Source organism: Paroedura picta, chromosome 1, assembly GCF_049243985.1.
Source record: "Paroedura picta isolate Pp20150507F chromosome 1, Ppicta_v3.0, whole genome shotgun sequence".
NCBI lineage: Eukaryota > Metazoa > Chordata > Lepidosauria > Squamata > Gekkonidae > Paroedura > Paroedura picta.
This window is the reverse complement of record NC_135369.1, coordinates 52149072-52168002: the sequence shown is the minus strand read 5'-3', so window position 1 is coordinate 52168002 and position 18931 is coordinate 52149072. Positions and strand designations below refer to the sequence as shown.

The 18931-nt window shown below is 43.4% G+C and overlaps 2 protein-coding genes across 3 annotated transcripts in view; one reads left to right on the top strand and one right to left on the bottom strand.

The window, feature by feature from the left end:
* Nucleotides 1-1987: 1987 nt before the first annotated feature.
* TBCC (tubulin folding cofactor C) lies at nt 1988-4365 on the bottom strand. The gene has a single exon (XM_077337990.1). The coding sequence runs from the start codon at nt 4222-4224 to the stop codon at nt 3205-3207; it is 1020 nt and encodes a 339-aa protein (XP_077194105.1). The 5' UTR covers nt 4225-4365; the 3' UTR covers nt 1988-3204.
* Nucleotides 4366-15144: 10779 nt separating this feature from the next.
* The window catches only part of BICRAL (BICRA like chromatin remodeling complex associated protein), a 60295-nt gene continuing 56508 nt past the window's right edge, over nt 15145-18931 (top strand). Inside the window, exon 1 of one of the 2 annotated variants that reach the window (XM_077337948.1) lies at nt 15145-15443. The gene's annotated coding sequence lies outside the window, so the exon portion shown is untranslated. Of the gene's footprint in view, nt 15444-15489; nt 16942-18931 lie in introns of those variants that run through there. The other variant, XM_077337956.1, reaches the window with a different exon arrangement.

Below are 18931 nucleotides of genomic sequence, written 5' to 3'. Positions count from 1 at the left end.
TGGAAGGGACCTCATGGGTCATCTAGTCCAACCTCCTGCACTATGCAGGACACTCACATCCCTATCACTCATCCACTGTAACCTGCCACCCCCTTGAACCTTCACAGAATCAGCCTCTCCATCAGATGGCTATCCAGCCTCTGTTTAAAAATCTCCAAAGATGGAGAACCCACCACCTCCGGAGGAAGCCTGTTCCACTAAAAAACCTTTCTGTCAGGAACTTCTTCCGGATGTTTAGATGGAATTTCTTTTGAATTAATTTCATCCCATTCGTTGTGACTGAGCTAGGAGTGAGGTTGAAGTAGAGACAGAACCCAGTAAGGCAGAAGTTCCAAGTAGGAGGAATAATCTCTCCACTCTGATCAGGCAGCAGAAGTCAGATCTCAGCTTGGGATGTGTTTACTTCTGCCCTCTCAAACACAAAATGGCAGGATGCACCAGATTTCATCATTGGTCAGTATCGGGAGTGAAATAACCCTATTAATATTATTATTATTATATTTATATTTATCTCCCGCCACTCCCTGCAAGGCTCATAGCGGGTAACAAAAGTCTTACCCCATTAAAAGACTTTAAAATCCCAACATGGTGGAAAAACAATCTTATTCCCCCTCCCCCCTACCAGAGCAGCAGGAAAGGAGGGAGTGATGCAACTTCCAATCCAGGGGAGAGGCGATGGATCTTATTCGCTGACACCAGCCTCAACCAAAAACCTGGTGGAAGAGCTCCGTTTTACAGGTCTTGTGGAAAGCTGGTAAATCCCACAGGGTCCACAGCTCACCTGGGGTCATCTAGTCCAACCCCCTGCACTATGCAGGACACTCGCACCCCTATCGCTCATCTACTGTAACCTGCCACCTCCTTGAACCTTCACAGAATCAGACTAAAAAATTGCTCTCCATTCCACCAGGTAGGGGACAGGACCGAAAAGGCCCTGGCCCTGGTTGAGGATAGACACGCTTCCTTAGGGCCAGGAACGACCAATACATGAGTTGGGTCCCAACTCATGTAAGGCCTTAAAGGTTAGAACCAAAACCTTGAACCGGATCTGGGCAGCAATTGGCAACCAATGCAGCTGCCTCAGCACAGGCTGGATGTGGGCCCTCCAAGGTGTGTTAGTGAGGACCCTAGAAGCCGCATTTTGCACTAGCTGAAGTTTCTGGATCAAGGACAAGGGTAGGCCCGCGTAGAGCAAGTTACAGAAATCTAATCTGGAGGTAACTGTCGCATGGATCACTGAGGCCACGTGATCAGGGGACAGGTAGGGCGCTAGTAGCCGGGCCTGGCGAAGATGGAAAAATGCCTGGCTCGCTACTCTCTTGACCTGTGCCTCCATATTCATGGAGGCATCAATGGTCACACCCAAGTTCTCGGCCTGAGGCGCGATGGTAACCTGGGAAACTAAACTCTGCCTTCTTTTGGAAATTGTCGCCTCATTGCTCCATACCTCTTAAGCCTGTATAAATGTGTGCCTTTCTGTTTCAACAGTACCCTCTTGGAAGACACTGAAGATAGAACCAGGCAGCTCTTCTGCCTCCAGAAATGTGGCTCAAAAGCAACTCTCTGTCTTACTGCTTTTTGCCTAAGAAGTGGTTTGCCAACCTTATTAGGAACCACAATTGACAGAGGCAGATAAATTGGTGGAAGGAATGCTAATGCATCATCAGCTACATGACAGAAAGACAGCTGCACTGAAGAAATCTTTCCCTTTCAGCCTACAAGTAGTGTTGGCAGAGCTCTGTCCAAGCACTGCCAGTTTCCCACACAAGATGCTCAAAGAATGGTATGTCCCAAAAGGCATTCTATTCACCTAACAGCTGTGCAGCAAATACAAGAAACATCCCTTTTCACTGTGGGAGGCCATATGCTGTCAGAAGCGGTATACATAAGACAAGCAATACTTCCAACCTATTTGAGGGCAGGGATAGAAATCTGTTTGTTAGATTAACTGTTTGTTAGTAACTGACAAACTCACTGAAAAAACAACTCACGGGAAAATCTTTATTTTAATCTAAGGAGCTATGAAAGGTACTTAACAGTAAAACATCTGAACAATACAATAACTGAAGCTCCTTCTGCATTTTTTGCGAAATCACTCTACCAGGCATTTGGCCAAGATAAGCGAACACCAGAAACCCCCATAAACTGCACTAACAGAAAACAGATCACAGAGCAGACAGATCAAACTGTTATTTGTTATTGAGTTCTGTTGTTGTATCACGTTTGTTACAATTGTTATTGAATATTGTTGTTTATTACACTGTTTGACACAAGTTTTTTTTACTGTTATATAAGTTCTATACTAAATGTTGTACTGTACTATATGACTGCTATAATGTAAACTGCCTTGAGCCGGGAGGATGATATATTATTATTATTATAAAAATAATTCACAAATAATTAATTTATTAAATTAATAAAATCCAGATGTAGTAATGACTTTGCTTAGTGATATGAGGAACAGATTTGGTGACTTGCTTAACCCTTGTTAACAAAATAAACTGAAGTGTGAAATGTCCAGACACAATATATATTTGTACAAAAAATGCACATATTGTTTTAGATAACACACTAAACATGAATGTCACAGCTATAAAACCTTCAAGGATTAAGGACATAACCCAGTTTATTAAGCAGTTCTATAAAGAGTTTTCAAATAATAAGCATGTGGTTGACTTTTTCTAACTTTGACTGAATTGTGTCCATGCATGATTTGGGCTCCACCTTTTAATCCTATACTTGTATTAGCATTGAAGCAGTCGTGTGCACCAAATAGGTTCAAGATCAGATACGTTTTCTTCGAATTCAATTAATCATTGAGCTATACTAGAATTCTTTGTTTCAGTAGGAGTCAAGGAAAGAGGTCTACACAGAGAGATGCTTTGAATTAAGAATACTTAATTGAATTAAGAATACTAGTTTAAGCCCTTGCAAAACTTGTTCCAGAAAACAAATCACAATCTGAACTACTTTGAAGATAAGGCAGCCAGCTAAAGGCACACAGGACAACATAAAGTTAGCACTAGGAGACTTTGTTGGCTGGCAAATGTGTTTTGGCACCCTGCTCACAACATCTGGCTTCAATGATACCAAAACTCAAAATAAGGTGGACGAGTCCTTTGACAAGAAGCACACCTTCTGCAATGCACCTACTCCAGGCTCTCTGCAGATTGCAGAAACGGCGGCAGAGAGAGCGTCCCCAGTTCAGCTCCAGTCCCCGACTCTCTCCTCCTCCGGGATCACACTCCAGTTCGGCGAGGGCTGATCCCGGGCCAGCCAGTTGAAATCGTCCACCAGCCTCCAATTGTCTCTGCTTCTATCGAGACCGGATGTCTCGAAGTCGGTCTCAATGCCCGGGTAGCTCCACGTGTAGGGGGCGAAGCGGACCGCGCTGCAGTCTTCTAGCATGGCCCGGCTGGTCACTCGCACGTAGAAGCTGCTCTGAGTGGCGTGGTGCGTGCGGAGCTGCTGGCAGGCGAGGGCCAGCAGGCAGCCCCGGCAGTCTTCCACCAGCGCCGAGGTGGACACGGGCCCGCAGAGGACCGTGCAGTCCCGGCAGCCGCGCATCAGCAGCGTGTTGGGGTTGCCGCGCAGCTGCACCCGGCAACTCGTCAGGTGGGACAAGATCACGTCCCGCTGCAGCAGTTCGGCCCGGCCCAGCTGCAGCTCCTGCCCCTCGAGCCGGCTGAAGCCGCATTCAGGATCCGCCGGGGGGAACGTCGCCGGGCTGGCCACTTGCGGCTGCGCCGGAGGCTCCGGAGCCGCCGCGGCCTCCTTCTTGCGAGCCCGGAAAGCAAAGCGCTTCTTGGGCTGCACCTGCAGGCGCCGCTCGGAAAGGGCGCCCTGCAGCCGGGCCAGCGTCGCCTGCGCCTGCCGCACCTCGTAGGGGGCCAGGAAGCGCACCGAGTCCGTCAGCAGCCTCTGCAGGCCCTGCAGCCGCTCGGCCGCCTCCTCCAGCCGCGCCGTGGCTGCGCCTTCAGCGGCCTCGCCCTCCGACTCCGGCCCCGGCCCCGGCCCCGGCCCCAGCAGCGCCTCGACGACCTCCCGCTCTCGCGCGAAGGCGGCGCCGAAGAAGCCGCTCTGCTCCTCCTGCACGGCCTGCGCCTCGCGCTCCCGTCGCCGCCGCTCAGCCTCCTCGCGCCGCTCGGCTTCTCGCTGCTGGAGCCGCTCCGGGACCGAAGGAGGGACGCCGGCGGCCGCCTCTGCCTCGGAAACCGCCTCCATCTTCGCTTCGCCTCGCTCCCGCGGCCGGCTTCACGCACCTCGCACTAAGGAGAACGCCCATTGGCTCTCTGACGTCACCCCGGGCTTGTGGGGAGAGCTTGCGGGGGCGGGGCCTTTCCTTCTCTTAAAGAGGCCGTGTATGTTTGCTGCGGGCACAGGGGCATGGCTGGATGCTTCTGTGTGAAGGTGGCGCCACCCGGCTGCCGTCTCTGCGCCTTCAGGGGGGCAGGGCGTCGAGAGCACCTCGGGTGGAAAAACCAACATGGAGCTGAAGGTTGCAGTCCTGTGTGCATTTTACGGGTTCTGAAATCCATTGAACACGAGCTGATTTATTTCTGAGTAGATTCAAATGGGTAGCCGTGTTGGTCTGAAGTAACACAATAAAATCAGAGTCCAGTAGCACCTTTAAGACCAACAAAGATTTACTTCTGACTAAACTTGCATATTTTGATGTTGTTATACTTTGGTCATATTAACACCAAGAAACACTGGCCTCCCTACATGCAACACCCTCCAAGTTCTGAGAGACTACTGGATGTTCAAGTTTAAGATGCTGGTTTTTAATTGTAAGATTGTATGATTTTATTATGGATGATGATGATGATGACTTTATACTGTTGTTAACTGCACGGAGCTGATAGAATGGGGAGATAAAGAAATAAAGGTGGGGGCCTCTGAGTAGTGGACCTGGGTCCAAGAGCACCCATAGACTACAGGCCTGAAACTGGAACAATTGGTACCTAGGGTTGCTAACTCCAGGTTCAGGAATTCATAGAATCATAGAGTTGGAAGGGACCATAGAAGACATCTAGTCCACTCCCTGCTCACTGCAGGATCATCCTGAAGGATCCAGGATGTCTGTCCAACCACTGCTTAAAGTCTGACAGTGAGGCAGAACTCACTGCATCAGACAGCTGATTCCACTGCTGAACTACACTGACTGAAATTCCCCCCCCCCAATTCTAGCAAGTATCATTCTATACTCCCTGCACTCCTCCATGTGACACTTAAATACTTCAAGAGAACAATCATGTCCCTGCTCAATTTTCTCTTCTTCAGGCTAAACATTCCCAAGTCCCTCAGTCTTTCACCATAGGGCTAGGTCCCCAGGCCCCGGATCTTCCTCATTGCTCTCCTTGCTCTCAGTTTTGTCCACATCCTTTTTAAATTCCTGAAGATTTGAGAGGTAGAGCCTGGGGAGAGACCTTAGCAGGACATAATGCCACAGAGTTCACCTTCCAAAGCAGCTAGATTCTCCAGGGGAGGTGTTCTCCATGGTCTGGAGATCAGTTGTAATTCCAGAAGACTGCTGGATCCCACCCGTAGCAAAGCTAGGTGATATCCTAAATCCTGGATCAGACCTTTCACTCGCCAGCCGCACTTCTGCTTTCTTGGGATCACATTACAGGTTATCAGCCTATCAGCCGCTATCTACTCCAAAACTGCCCCCAGGCACCAGTTCAGGGTAATTACAGCTGTCCTTGGAGCAGACAAATATACAAAATAAAGCTGAGAATCAACTGCGTATTAATAATAATGCAGCCAAAATAACAGGATATTACTTATTTTATTTTGTTATATTTATATACTACCCTTCCCTGAGGCTTGGGTGGTTCACATGGAACATAAAGAATTATACATTAAACTCAGTTTTGCCAATGAACTAGAATATAACAGTGGTAACAATAATAACAATAACAGAAGATAAGAGTGTAAAAGAATAGTAATCAAGCAAGTCCATGGATTTTACAGGCCCTGTGGAACTGTTTTAGGTCTGTCAGTACCCTGATCGCCTCTGGGAACTCATTCCACCAGGTGAGGGGTCAGGAGAAAGAAGGCTCTGTGTGGGACCTTGTATATGCTAATTCTTGAAAAAGGGCCCATAGCAACCAGTGCTTGAATTGCAGAATTTCATTAGTCAATGTGTCAACAATCAGTAAAGTTAACTTGTATATTTTTATCCTGGCTAATTGTGGATATCTTGCTCTGTATTTTGACATAGTTTGACTTCTTAATTATAAAAAGTAGTCTACTCCTGTTTAAAAAGAACATGAAAAGGTTCAGATTAATTTATATATATATATATATATAAAGAATAAATTGTTATACATTATACAAGTTACGAGCCTCTTGTGGCGCAGAGTGGTAAAGCAGCAGACATGCAGTCTGAAAGCTTTGCCCATGAGGCTGGGAGTTCAGTCCCAGCAGCCAGCTCAAGGTTGACTCAGCCTTCCATCCTTCTGAGGTCCATAAAATGAGTACCCAGCTTGCTGGGGGGTAAATGGTAATGACTGGGGAAGGCACTGGCAAACCACCCCGTATTGAGTCTGTCATGAAAACGCTAGAGGGCATCACCCCAAGGGTCAGACATGACCCGGTGCTTGCACAGGGGATACCTTTACCTTTATACAAGTTATACTCTTATAACACATTAATATTAAATTAATCATTTTATCCCCAAAGGTTCAGATTCTTATCAATAGTATTTCTTATACCTGGGAACCATGATGAACATGAAATAGATGTGTATTTTTTACTAATTTATCACTGTGTCAAAACCTACATTAAAGAAAACATATACATAAAATACACATTAAAATATATATTGGGATGGAAATCCTTATGTTTTAAACTGTAGGAGGATTATACTGGATAAGAATGTACAATACTGTAAGTAGAATAAGCCAGTAAAATATCTCATTTTCCCCACATCCCCCTCAATCATTATTTTAGCTATTAAATACAGTTAAATTTCCACTGGGCCTGCAAACAGTGCTTTTCTACCAGGCTTATGGTTGAGGTCATGAGCCTAAAATCATACAGGTCTCCTTCCCCTCCCTGGCTCCCACTGTATCTTATACTATTCTATATGGTTAGCTGGCAGATGAAATTAAAGAGGGCAGGGGGAGTTGATAGGTTTTAAACTATGTTTTAACAATGTTTTGATCTTTGTTTTATTGCTGTAAACCGATGGGAGACTACTTATGGCTTGGGTCTCACCTACAAGGGTTTTTGCCTATTTCCCCCTACCACAGGAGGTCTGATCCCCCCTCCCCTTCCTCATGAGAAACATTTTGGAGGTATGTCTTGGGCTGCCACAGGGGAGACTGGCAAAATTGCCCCCCTCCTTGTAATCATGGAAATTCTAAATGAGATCGAAGCTCTTGACTCTAGTAGTCCAGGAGACAATAGTGTCCATATGACTTTCAGAGTTCAGGTGTGTTTGCAGGCAACCAGACTTAACAATCAAGAAATCTTGGTGTTCTTTCTGTGCCCATTTCTGCTCCATGATTTTACAGAATATTGTTTTATCAACATGGATATAAGAAAATGCTGAGTACCTGTTGTTGGAATAGGTCTCTATTTCTGGGCCACTGTATTTAGAATAGGCTTGGCCATGCAACCGCCACTTGTGACTTCAGAGTAAATTCTCCTGTTTGTGTGATTGAAGGGCTCCCAACCTGTTTTTAATTCCCACTTGACACTGTTGCTTGATGAGGCATGCTATTATTTATAGCAGTAGCTTGTACTGATGTGTCACTGCCACCTGTAAATTCATTAAAACTCTGTTTCAGTTTGTAATTGAGTGATGGTTGTGACTTTTCATCAATAACTGTAGTAGGTAAAAGTTCCTCCAAGACACCTGTGACTGTAAGTTTGTCTTAGATGAAGTTTTTCCCTTCTCCAACCCAGTGACTTTTAAATTTCTTTGCCAACCTACCATGGAAGCTCCTTTTGCCATCCAATCTGGTTTTCCTGGTATCAACGCTCATATATAAAGTGTACATCTACTATGAATAAATTCTGATGACATTTCACTTCCTCTTACAGGAGCCATTGCTTACAGAGTGCTCTCTGCTCAGATATGTAGCAACATTCTCTAGGGCTTTCTTAGCAACCAAGAGAAGTAAATGCTTTTCTGCTACAATCCATTAATAATGGTTTTCTCTCCATCTCTGTATTCCCACTGGTGCTTCTCTAGCACTACGAAACTCAAGGGCAATAATCCTAGACCCATTAGCACACACTTGCTTCTAGGCTGCATTCTTTAGTCTCAGCTTGTTTTCACATCTTCCTCTAGCCACTCTCCAGCCTCTCCCTCCATCTCTCTCCATTTCTGTATCATTTAAAAATGAGGAGGCAGCCTGTTTGTAAATGTGCTCTCTACATTCAGGAGCTTAATTATAGATATAAGTTTGTGATAATACATATTTGGCAGTTTAAAGGTTAATTATTTTAGATTGAGATTGCCAAACATAAGGAATTGATTCAGCACCCCCAAAGTATTTAGAAAGCCATGTATGAATCTATTGAATCTGGCAACCATAGCCTTGTGTATTTTTTCGTACCACCAACAACCTATTCCTCTTTATAACAAATCAGAGAAAGATGCTAGTTAGACCAAAGGTTGCCATATTGTATATTGGTTGTCAGGCAACTTCCAGTTGGAAAATGAATTTGTTCAGAGGTAAACAAACACTCCTCCATGGGTAAATATTTGATAATAAATAAAGGTATCAGCTGCAGTCCTCCATTCCTCTATTGGAGGAGTGAGTATTGGCCATGTGACAAAGAAAGAGGCAGGTTTCTTCAATTCAGTCTTCTAATTCTTGATGTGAGGGGAGTCTGATGGCTAGATGAGAATTGTTCTGGATTGTCCTAGACTTTACTGAGAGAAAAGAAAATGGTATGACCCCAGAAGAAAACTATTCTCTTTGAATGCCAACATGTCGATGGTCCCTGGCCCAAAATAAGTGTGCCTGGTCTTGGCTCCAACCTGGTGGAATCAGTTGCCAGATGAGATCCAGGTCCTGATGGAACCAGTCAAGTTCCACAGGGCCTGCAAAATGGCACAATTCCACCAAGCTTACAGTTGAGGACAGAATAAAATCCCACCACTGAACACATGGAGAAATAGTAGGCAAATGGAGCATTACAACATATTTATTGTATTTTATAAACTGAATTTTAAAATGTAAACTGCCCTGAACATATTTGCAGAGTGAGGTGCAAAGTGGGGTGCGGGAGCTTCTGGTGTTCTGCAGGGTCTGCAAAATGGCATTTTTCCACCAGGTCTACGGTGGAGGCTGGCGTGGCAAGGAAGATGTGTATGGCCCCCCTCCCAGGAAAGAGCGGCGGCTTGTAGGTGGTAGCTTGCGGGTTCCATCTGTGCTCCTCTTCCCACCCCCCTCTAGGTGGTTTTTATTGGGGGAATGATAAGAATTTGAGTTAGTTTTTTCCCCACTGAATCTCTTTTTTGTTACTGTGATTGGTTGGACCTGTGTTATGATTTTATGTCTGGGGGTTTTAATGTTCTTTTTTTAAAAGGTAAAGGTAAAGGTATCCCCTGTGCAAGCACCAGGTCATGTCTGACCCTTGGGGTGACGCCCTCCAGCGTTTTCATGGCAGACTCAATACGGGGTGGTTTGCCAGTGCCTTCCCCAGTCATTACCGTTTACCCCCCAGCAGCAAGCTGGGTATTCATTTTACCGACCTCGGAAGGATGGAAGGCTGAGTCAACCTTGAGCCGGCTGCTGGGATTTAACTCCCAGCCTCATGGGCAGACAGCTTCAGATAGCAGGGTCTACTGAATGCTGTCATTGGCATTGCCACTGAAGCATTCACAATGGTGAAAGGAAAATTCCAACAACTTACTGTCCTACTTACTTCCCCTGCTGGTATAATTAAACAAATGCTGATACTGTTATGTATGTGTTTGGGAAAGGGAAAACAATATCTCCTAGAAGAATAGCCAGCAGACAATGGTACGCATTCTAATGAGCATTGTTGTATGTGTGTGACTCTATAGCATGAAGGGGCCAGACAAAAAGAAAGGCATCTTTCAGTGTGAGTGCTATCACCTGAATGAGACTATAGTTCATGTTCCAGTCACAGGTTAGCTATAATGCAATCCTAAATAGAGTTATACATTGAATTCAGTGGGCTAAGAAGGATGTAATTCTGTTTGGGATTACCTTGTACATTTTTTATAAGTGTGTATGTGTTTGAGTACACACTAGAGTATGCATGATCAAGGATTTAACAAGAGTACTTGTATGCCCAGACCTGAAACAGTTCTACAGGCCTTCAAGACAGAGCTGTTCCGCTAGGCCTATGACTGAAGCCAATAGAACATCAATGTACTGGCTTCCCTATGCACACACATGATATATACTAATGGACATCTGTTATAACATCTGCTGACATAGGAATGCCTTGGCTTGGCACTATATTCCCTTCTCACATAAGGTAGGGTGGCATGTTCCTTGGCTTCAGTGAAGATGTACACAGGTGGGGAAGGACAATACAGAAATTCAATACATAAATAAATAAAATAAAAATCTTATCAGAACTTGGAAGCTAAGCAGGGTTAGCCTTGGCTAGTATTTGGATGGGAAACCTGCAAGGAATACCAGGGTAGTGATGCAGAAGGAGGCAATGGCAAACCACCTCTGAACTTCTCTTGCTTTGAAACCCCCATGGGGCTTAGAGCTGTTACCAAGAGAAGTGCTAGAAGACAGGGGAACTGTTTAAAAATTGTGTTTGACTCTTGTTAATGAAAATGTATTGAGGAAGACATATTCAAAACAGCCTTGTCTACCCTACTCTTGAGGTTGCCTTTTGTATTGTGATGTATTGGCATGCAGTGGAAGATTAAAGAAAGCAATGCAAGAGACTTGTCCTGGCCTTTTTGATAAGATATTGGTTGCCAGATAGCTTCCAGATCAAATCTTGGTTTTGACCTGTAAGGCTATACGTGGTCTGAGTCTTATCTATCTGTGAGACCGTTTATCTCCTTATGCTCTCTGCAGGGTTCTTTGCTCTGTGTTATGAACTTGCTGGTTGTCCTGGGTCCCCAGGAAGTGTGCCTGGCCTCAACTGTGGCCAGGGTCTTTTTGGCCCTGGCCCCTGCCTGGTGGAATGAGCTCCTGGAAGAGCTGAGGGCCCTGACAGAGCTCTCAGGGTTCTGCATGGCCTGCAAGACAGGGCTATTCCTCCAGGCATTTGGTTGAGGATGGGCTGGGGACCAGGGTAGTAAGACTGGGTCCTGCCCTTCCTTTTTGTAATTTGTACCCTCCTAGGCCAACATCGCCTGGGATCACCTATTGGGACATAACGACCACAGGCAGAGGCTCTGCTGGGAGGATTATAAGATTGATTGTTGCTGCCATTAATTGTATTGATTGTACTGATTTTTAACGGTTTATATATATATTTATGTAAACCGCCATGAGCTGGCTGGGCTGAGAATGGCAGTATAGAAATTTAATAATAAACAAACAAACAAGTCACAGAGTTCACATTGTATTGCTTACACACGGGTCCTTTCTAGTACTGTATTTATCATATATTCTATGTCTGTTACCATAAGTTTACAATGACTTGATGGTACTTTGCACTGCTAATTGTATACCAAACCTATGCAAGTTATTGTGCCAAAGTACATCAGGACCCTTTAAGACTGTCTATATGGTTGGACCATGTATAGATAGGGATGGAAGGTTTATAAAGACCTGTGATAATGGGTAGAGCTCTAGGTGACTAGAGCCTCTACATCAGCCTGTATTTGTGTTTGTGAATTTAAGGCAGCCTTTCTTAATCTTTTTTACTGTTGAGAACCCCCTGAAACATTTTCCAGGCTTCAAGAAACCCTAGAAGTAGTACAGAATATGGTTGGGAAGCATAGCTGTATACATACCCACCTAGGGCTGCTCCTCTTCTCACCCTCTCCAGGCTCATCATTGGCCATTTTGGTGGTGGTGTTGATGGGGGATATTTAACACATTTAAAAATATATTTAAAAATAATTAACTCCCTCCCATTCAGGAAACCCTTCCAGGGCTGTCTAGAAAACCTGGCTTAAGGTGTTATCATGTTTGCTTTCTGTAAAGCCAGTTTGGTGTAGTGGTTAGGAGTGCGGACTTCTAATCTGGCGAGCCGGGTTCGATTCTGCGCTCCCCCACATGCAGCCAGCTGGGTGACCTTGGGCTCGCCACGGCAGTGATAAAATTGTTCTGACCGAGCAGTGATATCAGGGCTCTCTCAGCCTCACCCACCCCACAGGGTGTCTGTTGTGGGGAGAGGAATGGGAAGGCGACTGTAAGCCGCTTTGAGCCTCCTTCGGGTAGGGAAAAGCGGCATATAAGAACCAACTCTTCTTCTTCTTCTTCTTCTAAATGTCATTAATATCCCTAATAAATTTATCAGCAGTAGCCTTGCCATCTTTGGAGCCAAATGTCATCTTTGAATGTCATCCTGTATGGAAAACTGGGGCCGGGAGAGAAGATGTAGAAGAAAAGTAGTATATGGGATATGATTCTTCAATGAAGATCACACCCTGCCCTTCATCAAGCTGCTTTTCCCTACCAGAAGCAGCCTTTGGAGATTTCTTACATATGTTGTCATGTAATGTATACAGATTCTGAGATGGCTTTTAAAACGAATTTCACAAATCATGGAGGATAAGTGTATAAACAACTATTAATCTAACAACTAAGTAGCTGTTGAATACCAGATGCCGGGGAAGAGGTTATGTGAGTGTTGCTGCCTTTGAATGGCACTTAAAAGCATGAGCCAATGGATCTTCTGTCCAGTTCATCATTATATTTTCAATATGCAGCCAGTGTGGAGGAGAAACTTCACTTGGAAGGAAGCACATTACTTTGGGAAATGTTTTCCCCTCCAATCCACTTTTGAGGCGAGTGCTAGTGTGCCTTCTTGTTTTCTTCTGGGCACATAATTAGGCTGTCAAATGGAGCAATGTTAGCACAATTCTGAGGCATTTCAAGTTATAAGAAAAGGATAGGATGAGGGAAAAGACTGTTGTCACTATTCTTCTCTATTATTTTCTCTTTGTCCTCCTGCAGACTTCCAAACAGATCTGAGTGGCAAAAGCATGAACCATGCCTGAAGATACAGCCAAGAAATGGCTGGTCAGAGAAGGGAAACCTCTGCCCTAGCTGTCTGCTCCTTTCCATAGCTAATTCCAGATTCTGAGTATTCAGATAGGAAATAAGTCTGGACACCACCATAATTTCTCATATCCTGCATTATCTGGTAAAAAAAATGGGCAGGAAGAAACCCTAATTAGTAGACACTGTAATCAACTTCTCTACTGGGATGCTTTATCGCTGAATGGACATGATCCTTAAGGAAAAGGATTTCAGAAATCAGACCAGAAACACATTACTCTTCTTTCTTACTAAAATTGTATGCATTAAATAAAAGCTGGTAAGCACTGTAATTCTTTTCTTAACAAACTTACTCATCAAAGGAGTGTTAAAAGTGCAGGCTGAAGTCACAGAAGCATTTTAAAGTATTCTAATTATCACTTATCCTCTGTTTCAGTTATTGCCATGGTTCACAAGTTTTTCTTGTTTTTCTTGCTTTAATTATTATATCTTTAGTTAGTTCAGCAGGACCCAGATAAAATATTCTTCCAATAACCCTATTGGTCCATACTTTCCTACCACTCTACATAGATGCAGCCTCACGGGTATCCTCTGACCCATTGTTGCCATCATCTTGAAATGGGCAAGATCAGTCATTTTTACTGATGCTCTGTCACTTTCTTTTTTGTAAATTGTGCAAACCAGTAATGCACACCAGTAATTCTCCTTTGCCCTCACAGAGCAGCAACAAAAAAGCGGAAAGATAAGGGGAAAGGCGGATACATTAAGTTTTCCTAATATAAGTCATGGGACTTCTGTGAGTTTGCCAAAGTAATGGGCTAGTGGAGAGATGGGGTGATAATGTTAACCATGGAGAGTGGTGAATTTAATAAGCCCCCATTTTGCATATTTCCAGACTTTAGAGGCAAGATAAATGTGGGGGGAAAGACCAATCCCCAAATATACATATTTAAGAATGTTTAAAAATGGTAGATAGAGGACTAGAATAGAATGCTTATGGTCATTAATTGATTTAAAAACCTGGAACAAGTGCACTTAAAATTGTACTTCTTCTTTTCATACCAATAGCAGGGGAGGGGCTTAAAAGCATATTAAGTGTCATGTGTGAAATAAGTCTTATTTTTTTTTTGTTTATTTGCTTCAGTTAATAGCTCCAATAAAATATTTTTCAAGATAAACTATATTGTCTCTTGAAACATCCACAAAGCACATGTGGTATAAACTAGTTTCTTTTTGTAATGATGTCAATTGAAGACAATCTGCAAATTCTGTTTCCTAAAGACAATTTATTTATTTGGATTTTTATACCGCCCATTCTTTACGGCTCTGGGTGGTTTTTGTCTCATGTGGTAAAGTGTTTTTATTAATTTGCAAAAACATTAAACTGGACATCTTCTTGAAGAGAGAAAATGGTTTGTTGACTTATATTATTATGCAAAAAAGATGGATGATATTATTCTAATTATTTAAAATTGTTTGACAATTTTATAAAAGGCAAAACATAATTTACTGTGTTACAACTTTCTAATTTATGTTTATTTATTACATTTTTATACCCCTGTCCCGTGCAGTCTTATTATAGCCTATGATTATATTTTGACAATACCACAGGATAATGGCAGCAGTAAGGTCAGGACCCAAAATAGTCCATGCTGCCAGAATTGAAGTTTACTTAAGCCTAAACTTCTTAACTTCTTCTGTTTAGGGGTAGGAGTAAGTGAGTGAGGAGATAGAGGAAACTTAAAATGAAAACAATGCTTCGCCCATTTTTCTAAAACCAAGCAAATGGGGTGGGGGGTGGGAGAGGGGATGGGGAGACGGGACGACGACGGCGACGCTCTGTTGGTTATAACTCTGTCCGGAGAAGCCCAACTAGTTATTTCAAGACCAAGAAGGAAGAGTTGGAGAAAGCGGCTGTTGGAGGGGGGGGGGGGAGTGTCAGTAGTTTACACGACTACAGAACTCAGCCACGGCACTTCATTCTATTCTATTTCAAAGCAAACCTTTATGAAGGGACCTGGTTTAACAGAGGCAAGCCAAGTTAAAGTTCGGCAGTCGTGTGTTCATAATAATGTATGTGACTGTGAAAGCTGTTTCATTTCTGCTCGCAGCCTGCGCCTATTTTCTCTCCTTGTGGCTGGGTACTCCGGCACTGTGTGCTGGTTGTACTCGCTCTCTCTTCCTTTCTCTCTCTCCCTCTCTCCCCCCCCCCTCCCTTTCTCGCTCTCTCGCTCTCTCCCTTACACTGCCAGCCCCTGATGTGATGGCGAAGAAACCCCGTTGACAAGGCACTGCTTTTTCATGACGGTGAGTTTCCCTTTGAGTGTATTATAATTTTGTGATAAAAATTTCAAGGAAAAAAAAAACACACAACCTCCTTCCTCCCTTCCTTCGGGGAGGGAAAAGAGAGGGGGAAAATCTATCTCCAGACAGACAGAAAAGAAAGAGGAGCAAATTAACAACCAGGAGTTGCCAAAACCAGGATATTAGGTTTCAGCCCAGAGAGCTATTGGCTCTGGGGCTATGTATATAAATATATATCTAGAGAGGGAGAGAGAGAGGGGGTGGGGGGAGAGAGAGAGAGAGAGAGAGAGGAAGACGATGAAGAAGAGGGCGATTTTGCGCGGGTGGTGCTTGGTGGGCAGATGTTAATTCACATGGAAATGAAATATTTATTTCTTTTGCAGCGAGAGGTTGTGGTGGTGGCGGCGAATACTGAGGGCACTTCCAAAAATGTGTTTCTTAAAGGGGGAGAGACAGACAAGGAGGGGGGAAGAGAGAGAGGACAGATAAGGTTTCAGGTCTGGGCTGATAGCTGCAAGAGAGGGGGAGAGGTTTGGGGTGTTTTTTTTCCCCTCTCGTGCTGATGCCATGCAAATTCAGGAGAGAGGAGGGAAAAAATCCCTCTTTTAATGACTCATTGATTGAGCTGGTTTAAAATTAGTTGTTGTGTTTGCGTGGTTTTTTTTTTTTTTTTGGCCGCCCCCTTGGTGGCCATCAAGAGAGGGAGAGAAAGAGGAGTGTGTCTCTGTGAGTGTGGTGTGTGTGACTGAGTGTGGGGTGTGTGTGTATGTGTGTGAGGAAGAGGGGGATCGAGAGTATGTGTGTGAGGGAGAAAGAAAAATAATCTTTTCAAATCTCCTCCCTCTTTTTTCCCCCCCTCGTTTCTTTGCTTTTCTCTAAAGCTCTCTGGTCTGTGAAGCACTTTTTCTTCCTCCTCCTCAGGAAAATGGAGACACTTCGTCTTCTCTCTCCTGGGCGTGAGGCTGCCAAAGATTTTTCTTTTCTTTTACATCCCTGGCTGGATTTGCCTTCGTCTATCACCTCTATCGTCTCGTAATAATTTCCACTGTATTCCTAGCATGGGCTGCACCTTTTGTCTTGGATTTTTTTGTCCCGTTACTTTTATTTGAATGGGCTTTTTCTGTGCTATTTATTCGGGTTTTTTCTTTGTTTGCAGTTTCTTCCGATCTCTTGTGTATGCGTCATTGTTACAAGGAATGGAAATGGTGATTATTTCGGTATATGTAATTCTAGGTAGGATTTGTTAACAACAACAAAAAGATTTCGAATATTCAGCTGTAACTTATATTTTAAAACTGAAAGAATAAATATTTTCCATCGATAATCAGTGTTTTGTTTTGTCCGTTTGATCAGTGAATCTGTACCCGCAATCAGATTAGCCTTTCATTCAAGTAATTTTTGTTAATTGATTTTCATTTATGCTTACACTAAACTGGTGGGGGCGGGACGAGGAAAAATAAAGAATTCATTCAAAATTTGTAGAAGGTTGGATCGTCTTGAGGTGGGTCGTTGATTTTATATTTTAATCTTTTGCATCGAGACTAACATTTGTTTGAGGGGATTGGTAACGTCAGCCGTAAAGATAAAAAAAAAAGACGTTCCAACACGGTACACTCGTGAAATATCTCCTGACCAAAAAGAAAAAAAGCAAATGGAAAACAAGGCCTTTCCCCCCCTCTCTGCCTGTTCCTGATTTCTCTTTTAACTCTAAATTGCATGGTTTTGAATAACTTCAGGGATGTTTGTGCCTTTCCGAAAACCAGCCAAGAAAGCTGCTTCCCCCCCCCCCTCCTTATCCGGGTCCGCGTTTACATTGCGAGGGCTTGCTCTGATGTGTGGCTGTATTGAAGGGACGTGGACGGAGCTGGAGAGAAGAAGATGGCGCTGCCTGGCTGACTGCCAGGATTTGTTGCGCAGTTTCTCTGATCGCTCTTCTCCCCTACAGGCGCCATTTTGAGACTCTACTAGTTATTTTTGTTCCCGCTGGGGCGTCGCCCTCTGCTTTTTTGGAGTGTTTTTCGTTACTTCAGAACAGGAAAGAAATCCTATAAAAATGCTTTGCCCGAAAACCAGATGCTTTCAAAATATGTTCCTGGCCAGAATCTTATCATTTGGAGGGCAAATTTCATGCATAGAGATTTGTAGTTTATAGCCAGTTTCTGCACTGGATTGTTTGTATGCACAGTGTCATATCTTATTAAATATTATTGCTTGATATTGCTTTCAAAACAAATTGTGTGGTTTCCTTGCCATACAAAATTCCCTCAAGGAAGATGAATGCTGACAGCATTGTCACCTCACTTTTCCAATCAAATTTGCTTTTTTTGGGGGGGGGGATACCTTGAAGCTGCAACTAATAAACCACACATAGTGAAATAAACCCATTTTATACTGGAAAACCTCGAGGTAATTGCTGAGATGTGTATGATTTGTGAGATACAGATTTTAAAATGGAGGTGTATGGCTCAGAATTTGATGGCCTTTCAGGTTTTGTTTCTGTAGATGTAGCTGCCCTAATCCTGTACCACTTAAGTTCTAATGCTGAAAAACTGATAAGGAATGCATTGATGAACACATTATTTTAATTTAAAAGCAATAACAATAAGGCTGTTTGCAAGCAAATGGTCCCTTTTGACTTCTGTCACCTTCAAACTCAGCCCAGCCAAGTTATACTTTTCTTTTAAGAACACTGTGTGTTAAAATGTTGGTTTGGTGTAGTAAAAATTTAAAAGGAAGAAGTTGGACAAACATGGTTATGTGACAAAATGTGACATTTTCTAGTCTTAGACCTTTCCTCATGTGGTGTCTTAATATTAGCTAAAAATTTACTCTTAGGAATATATGAGCTGTACTTTCATGACATAATATTTTCCTAATATTTAATCATGATTTTAAAATATCACATTTTAAATGACATGGAAACTTTTTGCTTTCCTCTTCACAAATAGAAATAACTAAAAGTGAATTTATGGCAGAATGTTACAGTGCCTCAAGCCAATATTCACCTGTATTCATGGGCTTTTGGAGATCTCTAGTTGAGCACTCACTATTTAAGTAGGTACCAAGACCTTCCCATGCACATTATCACCATACATTTCTTAATGGTTGTGGTGAGAATTATTGGTATTTCAAGTTCTCACAACATAAGATGGCTGTTGGCTTTAGAAGAGTTTCAGACAAGTGTCTTCCTTATGGGATAGTGGTAAACTAAACAGAATTGTTGCTGCAGAATATATAATAAATAAAATACATGAATGCAATAACAAATGAAGAAGAAGAAGAGTTGGTTCTCATATGCCGCTTTTCCCTACCCGAAGGAGACTCAAAGCGGCTTACAGTCGCCTTCCCATTCCTCTCCCCACAACAGACACCCTGTGGGGTGGATGAGGCTGAGAGAGTCCTGATATCACTGCTCGGTCAGAACAGTTTTATCAGTGCCATGACCAGCCCAAGGTCACCCAGATGGTTGCATGTGGGGGAGCACAAAATCG

Bases quoted from the DNA above. Each gene is read 5' to 3' on its own strand.
- TBCC (XM_077337990.1), bottom strand. From the start codon at position 4,224: ATGGAGGCGGTTTCCGAGGCAGAGGCGGCCGCCGGCGTCCCTCCTTCG.